At 39.4% G+C, this 17,638-nt stretch overlaps 1 protein-coding gene across 5 annotated transcripts in view; it reads left to right on the forward strand.

Annotated features, from left to right (window-relative positions):
- Window positions 1-1,534: 1,534 nt before the first annotated feature.
- The window catches only part of gpr155 (G protein-coupled receptor 155), a 31,620-nt gene continuing 15,516 nt past the window's right edge, over window positions 1,535-17,638 (forward strand). For 4 of the 5 annotated variants that reach the window (XM_031893231.1, XM_002934615.5, XM_031893230.1 and 1 more), the window contains exons 1-8: window positions 1,535-1,791; window positions 7,388-7,887; window positions 10,891-11,290; window positions 12,858-13,023; window positions 14,262-14,417; window positions 15,826-15,909; window positions 16,438-16,558; window positions 17,032-17,113. In XM_031893231.1, the coding sequence (XP_031749091.1) occupies window positions 7,425-7,887; window positions 10,891-11,290; window positions 12,858-13,023; window positions 14,262-14,417; window positions 15,826-15,909; window positions 16,438-16,558; window positions 17,032-17,113 (1,472 nt within the window). In that variant the 5' untranslated portion in view covers window positions 1,535-1,791; window positions 7,388-7,424. The remainder of the gene's footprint in view (window positions 1,792-7,387; window positions 7,888-10,890; window positions 11,291-12,857; window positions 13,024-14,261; window positions 14,418-15,825; window positions 15,910-16,437; window positions 16,559-17,031; window positions 17,114-17,638) is intronic. The other variant, XM_012971215.3, reaches the window with a different exon arrangement.

Here is a 17,638-nt window from a genome sequence, read left to right on the forward strand (position 1 = left end):
TAAAATATTAAAAAAAATTATCTTTTCTTATTGGAGCACACTTTCTGCCATAACACAGCCCTCGGATCTAATTGGCTGATGTTGTATTTGCCCGAGGCCACCTGCTCTTTTCTCTTCTTCTTTTTTATTGCTGGAATGGCAGAGTACGGAACAGACGAGATTGCTGATTGGCTGCAAGGCTCTTACTGTATTATTCCTCTTATTGGATGGCAACTCTTGTGTCGACCGAGGTGTTTACTTTGTCATTGGTTATGGGCAAAATGGTTGCAGTTGAAGTTACACAACGTGGGGCTCTAGTGCGAGCTGTCACTGCAGTGAGGGACTGTGCAGTTTAATATAACACTGTGCTGTAATAATAAAATAGTCCAGCAGCACCAGCAAAACGTGGATCCCCCACTTAAACTCAGTACAAATCCTTCAAAGATGCGCCTATAGAAAAAATCAATCCTCGTTCCAGGGCACTACTGTGTCCCAGCTTGCACGCATGTCATCCCTTCTCCACTGTTCAGTTCAGTCTGCAGTAACGTTCCCCTCTGTGCAGCAGTTCAGTTCTTTGACGGTAGCAATAAAAGGAATTCACTTTTCTTTTCTTTTCCATGTTCCCTATTTTCATTTTTTTTTTTTAGTTAAAAGTTGAAGTCTATCTAGACTGTCGCATTTATTTTTTGCTTTATTTATCACTCCTTCAGGGTAACCCTTATCTTTAAATTGACCTATTAAGGCAGGGGTCAGGAACCTTTTTGGCTGAGAGAGCCATAAACACCACATATTTTAAAATGTAATTCCATGAGAGCCATACAATATGTTTGGCCGCGGATGCTGCGGGGCAAGGTAGGGTAGGTCCCGAGGATGCGATGCAGAAGAGAGCGTAGCCTGCGCTTGGCGGATAGAAGACGTGTTCAAAGGCTTAGAACACGTCTTCTATCCGCTGAGCGCAGGGGCAGGGTAGGGTGGGTGCCAAGGATGCCGGATGCGATGCTGAGGAGGGCGTGGTCTGCGCTTGGCGGATATAAGACGTGTTAAGGCTTAGAACACGTCTTCTATCCGGCGAGCGCAGGCCACGCCCCCGTTATTTTTTTTATTAAAGATTTGGCAGTGAGCCAGATGCAGCCATCAAAAGAGCCACATCTGGCTCCCGAGCCATAGGTTCCCTACCCCTGTATTAAGGTTTGGCATTGTTTCTCACAATCATCAGGAAGACTGCAATTTCTTCTTCCTCTATTAAACTGGCCGTAAGGAATATTATTTAGCCATTTTTGATGGTGGCAACTTTTATTGGGAATAAAACCATTACAGTCTGTGGGCTTTCGGTATACGTTAAGTCTCCAATTTACCATTTTCAGGAAATATTACTAAGTGTAAAAAGTTTACACTTTCTCTACTTATACTACTTGTAAGATGAATATTAAAATTGTTCACATTTAGCTTCTCTATGAACATTTTAAGGTGATTGAAGCAGTCCTGCTTTGCTTGCTAAAAACTCCATCTAGCTCCCCCCTCCCTGCTCTGTTGTGACTATCTTGGTAGGAGAAGGAACAGTGTTATTGGCTGTAGGAGATCACATGGTACCAGGATTCCCCAGGACAGGAAGAAGAACTGAACTGCTGCACTGAGGGGAACGTTACTGCAGACAGAACTGAACAGTGGAGAAGGGATGACATGCGTGCATGCTGGGACACAGTAGTGCCCTGGAATGAGGATTGTATGTTTCTATAAGCCCTCCTAGTTGGGGCCCCTGCTAGACCCGAAGTGATGGAGGTGCGGAGGGGACCGACAGAGAACTGTTACATGGTGAGCAATAGAAATGGGTAGATTTTCCCTGATGTCCATTAGATCTTTATAGAAACACTACTGGCAGGACACTGTATAACAACATGAGCTGTACTGCCTACTTGGCAAACGCGTTAGGGTGCTCAGCTGTGTTGCTGAACTGCACCTTTCAGCCTGACGCATACCATGTTTAGGGATGGGGGGTGAGGGCTTCAACAACATCTGGAAAGCCAGGGCTTGCGATTACTTAAATGGATGTTAATTTGATATGTATTTAATGTAGGTTAATCTTATTTTTGTGGTCAAGGTCATTTATTTACACTAACAGATATTGTAATGTTATTTTATCTCATAATAAAATCCTACATTTCTATACTGAAAAAGCTAATGCTTTTTTTCCCCCACCACTGCCTTGGTGTGTCATTTTAAACAGTGTGAGAGAAGGTTGCTGAGCTCAACTCAATTGATTTTGTAAAGGGGAAGGCAACCCCCCAAAAATTGTGCCAATTAAAGAAATTACAGTTCCCAGCAACCTACCTATATACATATATTGAACATTACCCTTGGTTTTAAAGTTCATATTACTGCTATTGCATGCATAAGAAAGAAAAAGGAAAAATACTGCCTTTAATTGCATTAATGTTTACAAAATAATCTTAAACCTTAAATAGCTATTGCATGCAAAAGAAAGAAAAAGGAAAAATACTGCTTTTTTTAATTGCATTTATATTTAGAAAATAATCGTATTCCTTAAATAGCAAATGTAAGTTTCTGTTATTGTGCTGAGGCAAGTACTGCAAGTGGGGTATCCAGGCCCTGCATATATTTAGGTGAAAATATTGCATTTTTGGGGGGTTGCAAGAGAGATTTCTCAGCTATACAATATTCCCATCAAGCCTTGATTTATATAAATGCCCGTGTCAGACAGCTCTTCTGTAGTTAAAGATTCACAGGCTGCATTTACGTGAACTTTTACGTGACATTTAGACAGAGTAATCATAACATGTAATTTAATGGCAAACTCACTCTGCAACTTCTCCTCTGGTAGAATAACTTGTGTGTTTTTAACATACTGTTGCATGTCTCTTGCATAGACAGGTCCTAATTAGCATCAATATTTTATTCATTCATAGAACAATGTATAGTATTGGGTGCATAGACTGATTCCATCCTTGCATGTTTGTATTGGGACATATTAGTGAGGACAGCCATACTTGGGGTACTGTTCTTCTGCCTTTAATAAAGAATGGCATTGCCAGGTTAATTAATACTTTCAGTTTGTAAGGGATCTGGTGGTTTCATCAGTGAGGAAATAACACTTGTGCCGTAAGAAAAATAAGTGTTTGCTATGTATCAGGAGTATTTTCTTTTCTTTGGGGAAGGGATTCCACATTATTTTCAGATTCCTCGAACTAGTCTTAATGCTCTTATCCAGAATGCAAAAAGGTCTTTTCACTGTACAACATTATGAAAAACAAACACATGCATAAGTCTTGGCACACCACAATCCAAAATTAAAAAAAAAAGACAACTTTAATTAAATTCTTTAAAACCTAAGTAGAGTGGAAATCGTTCAAAAAAGGTGACAGTAGCCTGATCACCCTGCTTCATACATTAGCCATAGTAAATTCATATCAAAATGACTGGTTCATTTGGTTATTTACAGCAAACTATATCCAATATGAAATCAAATGAAGTATGTAGTATTTTTCTCCCACCCTAAACTGCTCAGCTAAATATAGCCCCTATACAGCCAAAAAAGGGACTTTTCATACCCTAAAGGTGACCATAAACGGCAGATTTTAGCTGCCGATTCCTAAAATTGGCCAAATCTCGATCAGGCAGGTTTGATTTTCCAGCTGGATCGGGGAATGGTTGGCTTGTTGATGCAGTCCTCAGTCTGACAGCTCCTATGCCTGCCATTTTATTTGGATTGTTTGGCCCTAGGGCCAAAGGATTGAATTAGCCCAATATCGCCCACTTTAGGTGGGCATATCAGGAGAAGATCCGCTAGTCTAGCAGCCTCGCCAAACAAGCGAATCACAACATGTATAGCCACCCTTAGGGCATGAGCTCAGGCGAGTATAATGAATGTGTGAGTTTGCATAGTTAGAAATGTGATGCTAGCTGCCTGTTTAAAAACACATTGCTCATATTTCAAAAAGTATGTCTGTAACAACAATGCAAACAATGCACTATGTGTAATTAATGTACAGTAACTGACTACATTCACTGACTGCAGTGTAAACAGTGTAGGAAAAGAAATATCACCTGGGGCCATCTATAATCCCACAAAATGCTGTTGCTTTCAGTTTTGTTATAACAGCCCTAGTTATGTTATATCTCTTACCCCCCCTAAAAGAGCCATTTAACAGAAATTAACTGTATGTGTGACTGCTTTGCACCTCATGCAGTGTTGTGATGTTTCACTAGAGTACCAAATTAGCAACAGAGCCTGATCTTCTTGTCTTCTTTTCTGCAACCAAAATGTACTGTGGCTAAACTCTGCACATAATTTTCATGATCTGTATGTATGTAAGAAATGGTTCCATCTTCAGTTCACTAAGTTATTGAAGCAAGAATGTGCAGATATACTTAAAGCCTTTGATTGCCCTTAAATCTGAATTTCTTTCTAGGAGCCATTCGAACTTCATTCCTTTCAATGATATAAGATGAGAAAAACAATTTCAATACATATACATCTTAACATGTACTTCTTCACATTTTCTGGACACCCATTATGCAGGAAGCTCCAAATTATGGAAAGGCCATCTCCCATAGAGTCTATTTTAAGCAAATAATTCAGATTTTTTTTTTATTATCTCCATTATCTCTACAATAATAAATCAGTAGCTTGTCCTTGTTGGCAATGAAGCTGCATGTATTTATATTGGTGGCAAAACAATCCTATTCGGTTTATTTAATGTTTATATGTTTTTTAGTTGGTAAGGAAAATTATGGAATGATCGCTAATACAGAAAACCCCATGCCCAAGCATTCCAGATAATAAATCCTATACTTGTTGCCAGACAGGTGCAAAATGGCCATTCATTGGTCATAAGACTCTAGAGGAGTTTGTGAGTGGCTTTGTTACCAGCCTTCTATAGTTGTTTCTGACCCACTGATCTGAAACAATTGGGGGATAAAATAAAACCATAATTGGGTAGGTCTGTAATCTGAGCCTTCAAGATCTGTTTTCAGAGGACAATGAATGAATAGGGCTTGTGCTGAGCATACTTTTTGCTTTTTTTGATTACAAAGTCTATGGTTTTTATTTCTTGAGCTAAATGGACATGGGTGTAGCACTGCAGGCCTAGGTTTCCTTGTAAAAAAATTATTTTCTGGCCTCCCCTACACAAAATCACCCGTGATTTAGCGTATACTGTGGGCCACTCACAACTGCCCCACGTGCAGGCTTGCATCTGGGATCTGGCTGCGCTTTTCACTTTGCCCCAGATTAAAAATCCAGCACAGGGTTTGCATAGAGCAATGCAAGTGGGCTGGTGGTAAACATGGGCTTTTATTGCAGATTGTGCCTGCTGGTGATCCCTAACTTGCACTTCTGAATGGTGGAGGGGTGGTACTTATGTGCCTGCCCCTGTCTGACCCTCATGAATACATTGCTGCTAAACAGTTTTTATTTTGACAGTTTAAGGAGGCGCGCGAGTCCGGGCCGCACGGGTGAGTACCCTGACACCCCGGTATTGCGGTATCTGAAAAATGAATATAGTTTTAAAAAACACCGGTATTCGGTATTAAACAGTATATTGCCCAGCTCTAGCTTTGGGCCTCCTAGAATTTGTGGACTTCAGTGACTGACAGGCCTAAAAAGCCTGTTATATGATCTGCCACTGGCTACATGTAGTTATAAGGTTGCTGAACTCAAAGCATGTGCTTTTATTTAGGCCATAGCCTAATTTCCATACGCAAATTAGGATTCTTTATTTGCCCGAATCTTTCACAAGGGATTCGGGGTTAGGCCAAACCAAAAAACAATGGATTTTGGGGCATCCCTACCAGAAAGCTTATCTGCCATCATCATTATCAATTTATAAAGCAGCAGCAACTTACATTATGCTTTATAATAATTTATAAATGGTTCTCTTTAATGAATAGGAATAGGATCACAAGCTTACAATTTAAAAGTATGGGGGAAAATTGGCACATGGTTGTTTGGATTTTTTAGGTTTCACGCCCTGCACTTCCCTTTTCTGCAAAGCTTGGGGGAGCCAGTTTCTTGTGTAATCATCTGATTTTTGGAATGATCCATTCTCTTTTGTATTTCCTGTTTCCTTAGGCGAGTCATGTGAACCATTGCCCATTCCATCTTAATGCATTTTTTCAATAAATACTTACTTAACCAATTTATTTCATTAATTTACCAGAAATTTAAAAATGGCAGCAAAAGCAGTCACAACCTCAGTACTATGCTGTAACAACAGACTCTTTATTATAACAAGTTTTTCACTTGCAAGGATTGTTTGTGTGTGGGGGATTCCAAAATGATAAATCCCCATTGTGAAAAATGCTGTGCTTGCCAAATTACATTTAACCGCTGTACAACTTTGGGGCTTTCTCGTTAGACATGACACATGACTTGATCATAGCAGTGATAAAAATACTCATATGATCCTTCATGCCCACTGAGTGACTTAAAAATTCTCTTAAGCAGTTCTGTATTGGCATCTACGTAGTGATTCACTGCTGCTTGGTAAATTACAAGTATCATATAACGTATTAAGTCATTGCAGAGTGATTCATTTTACTTCACTGGAAAAAAGAAACCACTAATAGCTATCAGTGTTTAAGAACATTTACTGCTGCCAGTTTTGCTGTGTTTACAAATATCCACTTGCATAAGCAGTTATTTGAGTTTTGCTACAATCTCTCAGGCAACAAAAGCTGTCAAGCTGTCTTGCCCTTGCAGAGTGTGTAAATCCTGATATAAATCTATAATTCAGACTAGACCAGTTTAGAAAATAAGATCATTTTCCTTATTTAATATTAAGGTGGCCATACACAGGCAGATTTAGGCTGCTGATTTGGTCCTTCAGACTGATTCGGCAGCTTATCTGCCCCTGTGTGGGGACGGGCCCAATCTGTCTAAAAATCGGACAGGCTGGACTTTTCTGTCAGATCAGGGACTGTGTCTGCTCATTGATGCTGTCCTCACTCCTATGGCTCCCACACCAGTTGTAGTTTGATTGTTTGGCCCTTTACAACCAATCTTAGGTGGGCATATCAGAAGAAAGATCCACTCATTTGGTGACCTTGCCAAAAGAGAGGACCTTACTGTGTATGGTCACCTTTAGGCTCATGGCATGAGGACCTCAAAAAACCTTGCTGCGTGTGAGCCTCATCAATAGAATCCCTGCGTCACTATGAATTTTCGCTTGACTATAGAGCACAGCAAATTGCATTAATTTAGATATACAGGCTGCTGGTTCAGGTCAAAAACACTAAAGAAGAATATATCTTTTGTGCCATAAGTATTTGACCTTGACCTGTGGAGAGTATTGATAGTCAGTAAGGAGTAGTAACATTATTTTATTAGGTTGCTTGCCTACATAGTAAGGCCTATTATCATTTTATTTACTCTGCATTTTTCTCCATAAAGGTTTCATACTTGATTTGATGAGCACTTAAAAAAGATCATGGACATTGCCTCAGGGATAGCGTGGAAGAACTTCTCTTCTGGTGTCAACATGACTAACATGTTTGGAGATGGTGCCGATCAGGCTAATGCAACTGGTGGATCTACTTCCATGTCTATAAACAGACTCTTTCCTGCTCTGCTGGAATGTTTTGGCATCATCATGTGTGGATACATTGCTGGAAGAGCGAATATCATAAGTGCAACGCAAGCCAAAGGACTGGGCAACTATGTCTCCCGTTTTGCGCTTCCTGCTTTGTTGTTCAAGAACATGGTGGTCCTAGATTTCTCCGATGTCAACTGGTCATTTCTCTACAGCATCCTCATTGCCAAAGCTTCTGTGTTTGTAATAGTCTGTGTGCTGACATTATTAGTGGCGAATCCGCAGACTCGATTTAGTAAAGCTGGACTTTTCCCTATATTTGCTACTCAGAGTAATGATTTTGCACTTGGTTATCCCATAGGTAAGTGAATCATTTTAAACTGGTTTTAGACAAAAACAACCAGTACAGGAACTCCATCCAAACACAACTTAAGCCTTGTGAAGAGTAAACATAATTTCAAGCAACTTTGCAATATATATCAACTAAAAAAATATGCAGCTTTTAATCATTTTAATGTAATAATATGGAACAGTTACCTAAGCCTGGTCCCCCGTTCTCCTGCTGATCTGGGTGACTACTTTGAGACTTAAATAAAATGTAACAGTAATTGACTGTCCTCAGTCTGCCTTTAGCCTGCACCCTCCAAATCCAACAATTCCCTGCACATGTAATGTCGATAAGGAAAGGAACATCACAGTGCAATGCATTATGGGTTATGTAGCTCCCGTATGCTGGGTCTGTAAGCTGTGGAGAAGCAGGTACAATTTGTAAGATCAGTGTTTTAGTCACTCCTTCCCTGCCAGGATTTCAAATGATGCAGAAAGAGAACTGTTTTGCAGCTGTTATTTTAGCATATAAAAATACTTTTTTAAGGAACAGATTACAATGATATGTATTTTATAAGTTTCTGTGTTGTGTGGGGCTCTTTTGGTTCGGAAACTGGAGTTCCCCTTCAAGTGATGATGACTGTTATGCAACAGTATGAGTTTGGACTCTTTAGTATCAGTTTGGACTCTTCAGTTTTTTTTTAGATTAGTAGATTTTGTGATTTACAAGCCCAGACTTCTAGGGTTCTGCTGTATTTTTATATTTGTGCAGGCCAAGCAAATTATGATGTAGCGCACGCTTAGGTGATGGCTTTAGTGTTAGTGAGAGTGTGTGTGGCCAACAAAATGAGGGGTATTGTTCTTTTTAAAGGGGTTGTTCATCTTTATATTAACTTTTAGTATGTTGTACAGGTATGGGATCCCTTATCCGGAAACCCATTATCCAGAAAGTTCCGAATTACGGAAAGGCCATCTCCCATAGACACCATTATAAGCAAATAATTCTAATTTTTAAAAATGATTCCTATTTTCTCTGTAATTATAAAACAGAACCTTGTACTTGATCCCAACTAAGATATAATTAATACTTATTGGAGGCAAAACAATCCTATTGGGTTAATTCAATATTTAAATGTTTTTTTAGCAGAGCTTAAGTAATGGAGATCCAAATTATGGAAAAACCCCTTATCCGGAAAACCTCAGGTCCCGAGCATTCTGGATAACAGGTCCCATACCTGTACTATGAGTAGTGATCCCCAACCAGTGGTTTGCTAACTCCTTGGATGTTGCTACCAGTGGCCTCAAAGTAGATGCTTATTTTTGAATTTAAAACTTGGAGGCAAGTTTTGGAGGCATAATGACCATGTGTACAGCCAAACAGAGCCTCTTGTAGGCTGCCAGTCCATATGCTCTATATGGACTGGCAGCCTACAAGAGGCTCTGTTTGGCTGTACACATGGTACAGTGATGGTACAGTGATCCCCAACCAGTGACTCGGGGGCAACATGTTGCTCACCAACCCCTTGGATGTTGCTCTCGGTGCCCCCAAACCAGGTAGTTATTTTTGAATTCCTGACTTGGTGGCAAGTTTTGGTTGAATAAAAACAAAATTTACTACCAAATAAAGCCCCTGTAAGCTGATAGTGTGCATAGAGGCTACCTAATAGCCAATCTTAGCCCTTATTTGGCACCTCCCATGAACTTTTATGATGCTTGTGTTGCTTCCCAAGTCTTTTTACATTTGACAGTGGCTCACGAGCAAGAAAGGTTGGGTACCCCTGAATAGGGGCTGCCCTTATTTTGCACCCTCAGGACATTTTTTTATGCTTGTGTTGGTCCCCAATCTTTTTACAGTTAAATGTGGTTCACAGGTAAAAAAGGTTGTGGATCCTTGTTGTAGAGTGCTATTCTTAAAAAATGAAGAACAATTGCAAATTAATTGTTAGTTAATTGTTAGTGTATATCACTTACCTTTATATTCAGACTCTCTCTTATTTATTTTACAGTCTCTCATTTAAACCGCTGCCTGGCCAGGGTAGTTTTGACCCTAGCAACCAGGCAACAGCCCAAATTAAAAACTAAAACTTAATAACTCAAAAACAACAAATAATAAAAAATGAAGAACAATTGCAAATTTTTGAGTTATTAAGCTTTTTGTTCAGCAGCTCTTTAGTTTTTAATTTGGGCTGTTGCCTGGTTTGCTAGGGTCAAAACTACCCTGGCCAGGCAGCGGTTTGAATGAGAGACTGTAAAATAAATAAGAGAGAGTCTGAATATAAAGGTAAGTAATATACACTAACAATAACTATAAAATTGTAGCATCAAAGAGCATTTGGTTTTTTGCCCCCACCCCCCCAAAAAACTATTAAAACAATGGAGACCAGTTGAAAAGTTGCTAAGAATCAGCCATTCTATAACATACTAAAAGTTAACTTAAAGATCAACCACCCCTTTAAGTTGTATCTGTGTTATTGTAAATATTATGTTTGCTTCGTATAATAGCAAATATATGTATAGAATTGTATCCATAAATGGCTATTATGATTGTGCATTGTATCTACGAATTTGAGCGCTTATTTGTCCAGGCAGTTTTCCCATAATGTTGTGACACTGACAAAGATAAAATTAAATGCTTCCCTGCTTTTATACAAATTGCTTATTAATCTAAAGGAATTTTGTTTGCACTCGTTACTTTCTGAAGTCCCTAATCTAACATGGCAAGAAGCAATTGTGGAATGAGGCCAAAGTAATTAGCTTTCTCCTACACTGTTGAAAACAGTGCATGTAAGGTTCTCCTATAATGGACCTTCAAACTGTGTCAGTTATTGGACTTGTCAGCTGGCACTGAATCAGGTGTGTAGTTGATGCCTCAGAAGATTTCATTTGGTTAACAAAAAATAGGACTAAATCAATTACCCCTGACTACTTACTGTGGATGCAGCCTTTTCCCTTTATGTATATCTGATATTATACATGTAGATACATTTATATTTAGAAGTACATATAACTAAATGTATTTTTTTTTTCTCGTTTGTAGTTGAAGCCTTGTACCAAACCACTTACCCTAAATACCTTCAGTACATTTACTTGGTGGCTCCGGTCTCTCTAATGATGCTGAACCCCTTGGGCTTCGTACTCTGTGAGATACAGAAATGGAAGGACAATCCAAATACTTCCCACAGCAAATTGAAGATATTGGGATTTGCTCTTCTCCGTGTCTTCCAAAACCCCATAGTATTTATGGTATTTATAGGCATTGCCTTTAATTTTGTACTTGGACAGAAGATCCCAATATACTTGGAAAACTTCTTGGACGGTCTGGCGAGCTCTTTCTCCGGTGCTGCTCTGTTTTACCTCGGCCTTACCATGGTCGGTCAGACTGGAAAACTTGAGAAGTCGTCATTTGTAGCGTTACTGCTGCTTATCACGGCCAAGCTGTAAGTAGGCTTTATGGGCTTTACAGAGTTCTGAAAACTGCACATCTATGTAATTCTAAGGCTAAATCATTCAACTAGATAACAAATTCCATTTGGGTAGGTGATGTATTTTAAATGGAAACTAAGCCATGAGTAGAAAACCATTGCTCAGAAAGACAATTACATTGTACTGTGATATGTTATCTATGGGCAATAGAGAAGAACATTACAAAATCAAGCAATATCACATTTTATGCATCAGTATGTCAAGGATATGTATAGCAAATAACCTGTGGAATGCCATTTTGTAATATGCCCAAAGGTGCTGCTATGGTACTTTATCAAGTACTAATCACATTTTGTGGTTTTGAAATGAGAACATAATTTACTTCATCAGCAGGCATTAGCAGGTACTCCCATACTTGTACATTAGGCAGGTACTCCCATACTTGTACATTAGGCAGGTACTCCCATGCTTGTACATTAGCAGGTACTCCCATACTTGTACATTAGGCAGGTACTCCCATACTTGTACATTAGGCAGGTACTCCCATGCTTGTACATTAGCAGGTACTCCCATGCTTGTACATTAGCAGGTACTCCCATGCTTGTACATTAGCAGGTACTCCCATGCTTGTACATTAGCAGGTACTCCCATGCTTGTACATTAGGCAGGTACTCCCATGCTTGTATATTAGGCAGGTACTCCTATGCTTGTACATTAGGCAGGTACTCCCATACTTGTACATTAGGCAGGTACTCCCATACTTGTATATTAGGCAGGTACTCCCATACTTGTACATTAGCAGGTACTCTCATGCTTGTACATTAGCAGGTACTCTCATGCTTGTACATTAGGCAGGTACTCCCATACTTGTATATTAGGCAGGTACTCCCATGCTTGTACATTAGCAGGTACTCCCATGCTTCTACATTAGGCAGGTACTCCCATGCTTGTACATTAGCAGGTACTCCCATGCTTGTACATTAGCAGGTACTCCCATGCTTCTACATTAGGCAGGTACTCCCATGCTTGTACATTAGCAGGTACTCCCATGCTTGTACATTAGCAGGTACTCCCATGCTTGTACATTAGCAGGTACTCCCATGCTTGTACATTAGCAGGTACTCCCATGCTTGTACATTAGGCAGGTGCTTACTCTCAAGCAACCAGGTGCACCAGGAATGATAACAATCTGGAATTGGTTAATTGATACTCATATCTCTTGTCACTTCCTAAAATAAAAATGCATCTCTCCTTTCTTGTTCTGGGGGTTGGGGAAAATTTCCAAACAAAGAATTCTATTATAGAGGTGGGAGAGTTTTATTTTACACAAAGAATAGGAACCACATTATTTCCTTTCTAGTTTATCAGCAATAACCCTGCTCAGTTCCTGCTATACATGGAAAATAATCCATTTTGCAGCGCTCTGGCCTTTTTGTTTTGCTCAAAAAATTGATAAATAGGATTTGGATTGTGTGTGCTACTAGGAATTGTAGGGCAGCTGGGCTGCAGGTTACTCAAAGCCAATTTATAAATTGCAGTATCACAGTGCCTTTTCTTAACTTTTTTTTTTTTTTTTTTCAGGCTGGTGCTGCCGCTTATCTGTAGGGAACTGGTGGAGCTCTTGGACAAGACTAGTGATGTGGTTAACCACACAAGTTTAACTAACTATGCATTTCTCTATGGAGTGTTTCCAGTGGCCCCTGGTGTTGTAATCTTTGCCGGCCAGTTCAACATGGAATTGGAGATTGTACGTGTTGTTGGGGAGAATTGCTTACAATTATTATATATGCCATTTATTTATTAGAATCCTTTTACCTTGGGTGGGGGATGAACATTTCATATTGGTACACTATGCACTGTGTGCAAAGTAATGCTGTACAGCCTTTTTGTACAGAAGCCCTTAAACAATGAATGGCTCCAAGGTTGCCTTCCAGATCTCCACTACACAATATTTATTTCTGCCTCCCCTCCATTACTGGCAACATCACTATACAAACACAATAGGAACCTACAGCAGCCTATAGGGTACAGTCTTGCAGGGCCCTCCAGTCTCTAGAGGGTATTGAGTTACATGCAGACTGAAGCGTTTATAAGATGGTACTATAGGTTACAGATATACTGTATTCTGTGTAATCCGTGCACCTTACAGCCTGCTAAGCACAGAATGTTTTATTAACAAGAAGCTGTAGTTTCTCTAATCACAGGGATGTATATAACTATTATTATTTCAAGTTTAGCTATATATTACATATATTGTGGGTGTGGGGATACAAATGTATTGTGTTTCTTAATTCCTGTGGTGCTGGGACATAGGGTTTTGCAGATGCTGTGCCACGAGGACAGACATATATAGACCACAAAAGCAGAAAGGAAGAGTTTTGCAGAGTTAGCAAATCAGGCTTTTGAGGTAGCCCGAGTACTTGCACAATCACAAACTGGGCTAGAGGTCAGGGAAAGCAGTCAGAAAACTGGAAATCAGGCTGAGACAAGACTGAACAAGGTGGCTTAGATTGACAGAGACTGAAGGCAATAAAGTAAAGGCAATAACAAGAATAGTTAGACCAAATGGAATAGGTTGCAGGTGCAAGAATTGACCCAGTAAAATTGTAATGTTTTGCTTTGCTTGTGCATATACTGATCCTCTTAGACTAAATTTGGGGGCCCAGAGTAAAGGGCAGTTAGGAAAGATTTGGGAAGAATTACCATTTTCTTCTTTTATATACTCCTGAAAGCCCAGCTTAAGTCACATAGGGTGAGATTTGGTGGTGAATACTTATATGAGGACCTAGATATTATTGAAACTATGACTGAATCACTGATACACATTTACATAGGTGTGTAACCTTGCTATGAGCTAAGGGGGAGCCCAGCCAAATGTCGGGTCTCAGGGTGGCTTAATGGGAAAAGTTGGTTAATTGTGATCCTATTATTGGTGGCAGCACCATTTTGAAAATGTATCCCAAAATATTTTTTCTTTTTTAACAGATTACACCTGGTATGGTAATCAGTACCTTCGTGTCTGCTCCAATCATGTATGTCTCTGCCTGGCTGTTGACTATCCCCTCAATGGATCCTAAACCTCTAGTAGCTGCTCTGCAGAATGTCAGCTTTGATATTAGCATCTTGAGCATACTTTGCTTGGTGAGTTACCTGGCACAGTGCATGCTACTGCACCAAATTGGGATAATAAGTACAGGTATCGGACCCCTTATCCTGTACTAGCAACAGGCCTGCTTGATTTTCTCTTGCTAGTTCAATGCACCTGATTGATGCTGCCATTCAAAGGGACATTCAAAGGCAATGTTTTCTGTTACTAAGCATTTTCAAACTCTCCTCTCTTGACTTATCATACTGGGGTAAGAGTCTTCATTTTGGGTAACCTGTCCCTATGTCTCAGTGTTTTTATTGGACATAAATTTGGTCAGGAGCTTTTTCCTTACTTACCTACAATGTCCTTAGTAAAATCATCATCATATATGCTTAGTAATCCTAGATTATATCAATTTTATATTGGATATTTAGTAAACAGGCATGTTCTTTCCCAAACATTTGGCAGTGTTATTGATGTATAATTGTTAAAATAATTCAGTACTGGGGAAGGAAAAGCATTCACAAAGATGCTGATTATAACTCAGATTCTTCATTTACAATTAATTAATACAATTCTAGGTAATTACTCTAGTATCAATTCCTCTTTGCTGAAAAAGCTGAAAGCTGCTGCAGAAATAGGTAACTTTCTAACACAGCGCTTTATAAATAAAGATATACATACATACAGCTATACCCCCTTCGCTGTACTGAGCCTTCCTTCGCCTGAATAGGAAGTCGGTCTAAAGGTGGCCATACACGTAGCAATTTTCAATCTTTCCAGCGATGAATTGCACGAAAGTTCGCTCCCACCCTCCACTGACGTGGAGATATGGATCAGATATGGAGATATGTCAGATATGGAGGTAAAAACAATAGAAATTCTACCTCCTTCTGCTGATTTATCCCTGAACGTAGATTTTGCTTGGCAGCCTTCAATGGCGCCCGATCAAAATCTTTTAACCTGGCCGATCAGAGAGTCGACCGATTCGCCTTTTCGCCTTGTCGAGCCGCCATACATGCGCCGGATATCGTACAAAACAAGGTTTCGTACGATATCATCTGTGTGTATGGTCAGCTTTAGTGCTGTCTACTGTGCATGTCTGAATAATTTTCATTGGAGCTTATACTTTAAAGCAATTTTACAGGACCCCCACCAGATTAGCCCCCACTATGGGTGATATTAAAAACAAGAGAGGACTTTCTGCACTTGCAGGTCATTTGAGCAGTAAGACTAGATTGGAATAGTGATTTAGCAAGATTAATGTGGTGTACGGTATTGTGGTGTATTAATGTAGTAATCCGTATATATAACCAGCTGTGTATTCTGTTGGTTAGATGGGTCAGGATAAGCACACAGAGCAGTGGGAAATTACTAAATAAAAGGGACATTGTAGTACCTGTACCTTGAATTCTGCACAGATACTCTACTATTTATATAAAATGTGTTTTCTCCATACAGATCTGGTCCCTTGCTGTCTTGCTTTTGAGCAAGAAATACAAACGGCTTCCTCATCTACTTACTTCCAATTTGCTTCTTTCTCAGGTATTTTTTTTATAGATTTAGATATAGCACTAGAAACTTTAGGCACACCCTAACCCCTTTCAGCCTGCTCTCCACAAGCTTTGAAAGCTTTTCCCATATGTATCTGTCACTGTGTAATCTAATTACCAATCTTAGTGGTTCTGTGATACACTGCTCTGATTCTCTGTAGTGCCCCTGCTCAGTGCCTCTCCAGTTCAGTGCCCAGAAATAACAACACACAGCAACACCATGTCCCCACACTGCACATTTCCATTTGTGCTACAGCATATTGCATAACTCCCATATGACATTTGTTAATATGACAGCTGTCCTGAGTGTCCTCTTGGACCTGAGCCTGGTTGTAGTAAAAGCAACCACTAGCCTTTCACCTCCAACTGAAGACAAAATAAAATAATAATAATAATAATAATTCTGGAATAGGAGTCTATCATGTTTTGCATTAATGGTAGCATGCATTATATTTTGATATTGTGATGGGAATTGGCAAAAACACTTTGGCTACCCCATTCTTTTTTTGGTTTCTTACAGTTAATCACGTGTGTTGGAATGGTGTTGTGGAACTTTATCATACAGGAGAGAAACGTGGTGGGGCAGATTCTAGTCTTTGTAATTCTGTACAGTGCCCTCTACAGCTCTTATTTTTGGACAGGTATTTGTATATTTGTGCTACTGAGTGTGTTTTGATTAATCTTTGGTTGTTAATGATTATTAAGTTTTAACAGAAAACATTCTTGGGGGTGGAGGCCACAAGTTTAATTGTATTTCTTTTTATGGTAGTTATTTCTTTTCTTTAAAAGTACACTCGCTGCTCAAAACCATTTGTGAAACTTGTCATTTTAAGAATTAAGGGCTGCCTCCTGGGATCATAGGATTCACAGTGCACACAAACAAGCCAAGGCACACATACATGCTAGCCTACATCAGCCAATTAATGGGCAGAGTTCTGTCTTATGTAAAATGCAAAAAATATGGGGGATTGCAACCCCTTTTTTGCACTTTGCACCCTGTTCTGCAGGATGCAAAGTGTCTTATATTCGAAACTGTCTTATTCGTAAATAGAAAAAAATCAGAAAAATGAAATGTGATTCTAGCGTCCTTTAATCCTGTCTTTCTGCATTGCAGGTCTCCTCTCTCTGTCCTTGGTTTTGTTAAAAAAACGAGATGGGAAAGTTCCAGTTGTTTTTCTAGTATTGGCTGGATGGGGGTAAGTGTTTGAATTTCTGTGCATACAAACTCATGGACATGGAGTCTTGTAATCAGTGATGTGATCTGAAGCAGGCACACAGTTCTAGAGCCCACTCTAATTCAGTTAACAATAGTTACATTCCAGCAGTTCTTCTAGTGGTTACAGGATTGGAATGGAAACTTTGAGAGCTTCTGAAGCAAACAGAATTTTTACAAGTGCAGAATAACAAAATTACATTTAAATGATCATAAGGCTCTTTCACTATGTGAGGCAACTGTTTTAGTCATTTCAGGGGGGTGTATTTTATAAAGAAATTCAGTTTAATATCATTTTACGTAACATTTATAGCTGTGCTAACACTTCCAGATTTGGCTACAACTGAACTCAAGTGGTTTATAAACAGCAATTAAAAGTAAAAATGATAGATGGTTGTAGTGGAGGATCAGAAGTTTTACCACAGTAGAGATGTAAGTTTTCCTATTTACAACAAGACTTTAAAGGTGTATTTAACTTTTAGGGCTCTAGCACACAGGGAGATTAGTC

This window comes from Xenopus tropicalis, chromosome 9 (assembly GCF_000004195.4).
Source record: "Xenopus tropicalis strain Nigerian chromosome 9, UCB_Xtro_10.0, whole genome shotgun sequence".
NCBI lineage: Eukaryota > Metazoa > Chordata > Amphibia > Anura > Pipidae > Xenopus > Xenopus tropicalis.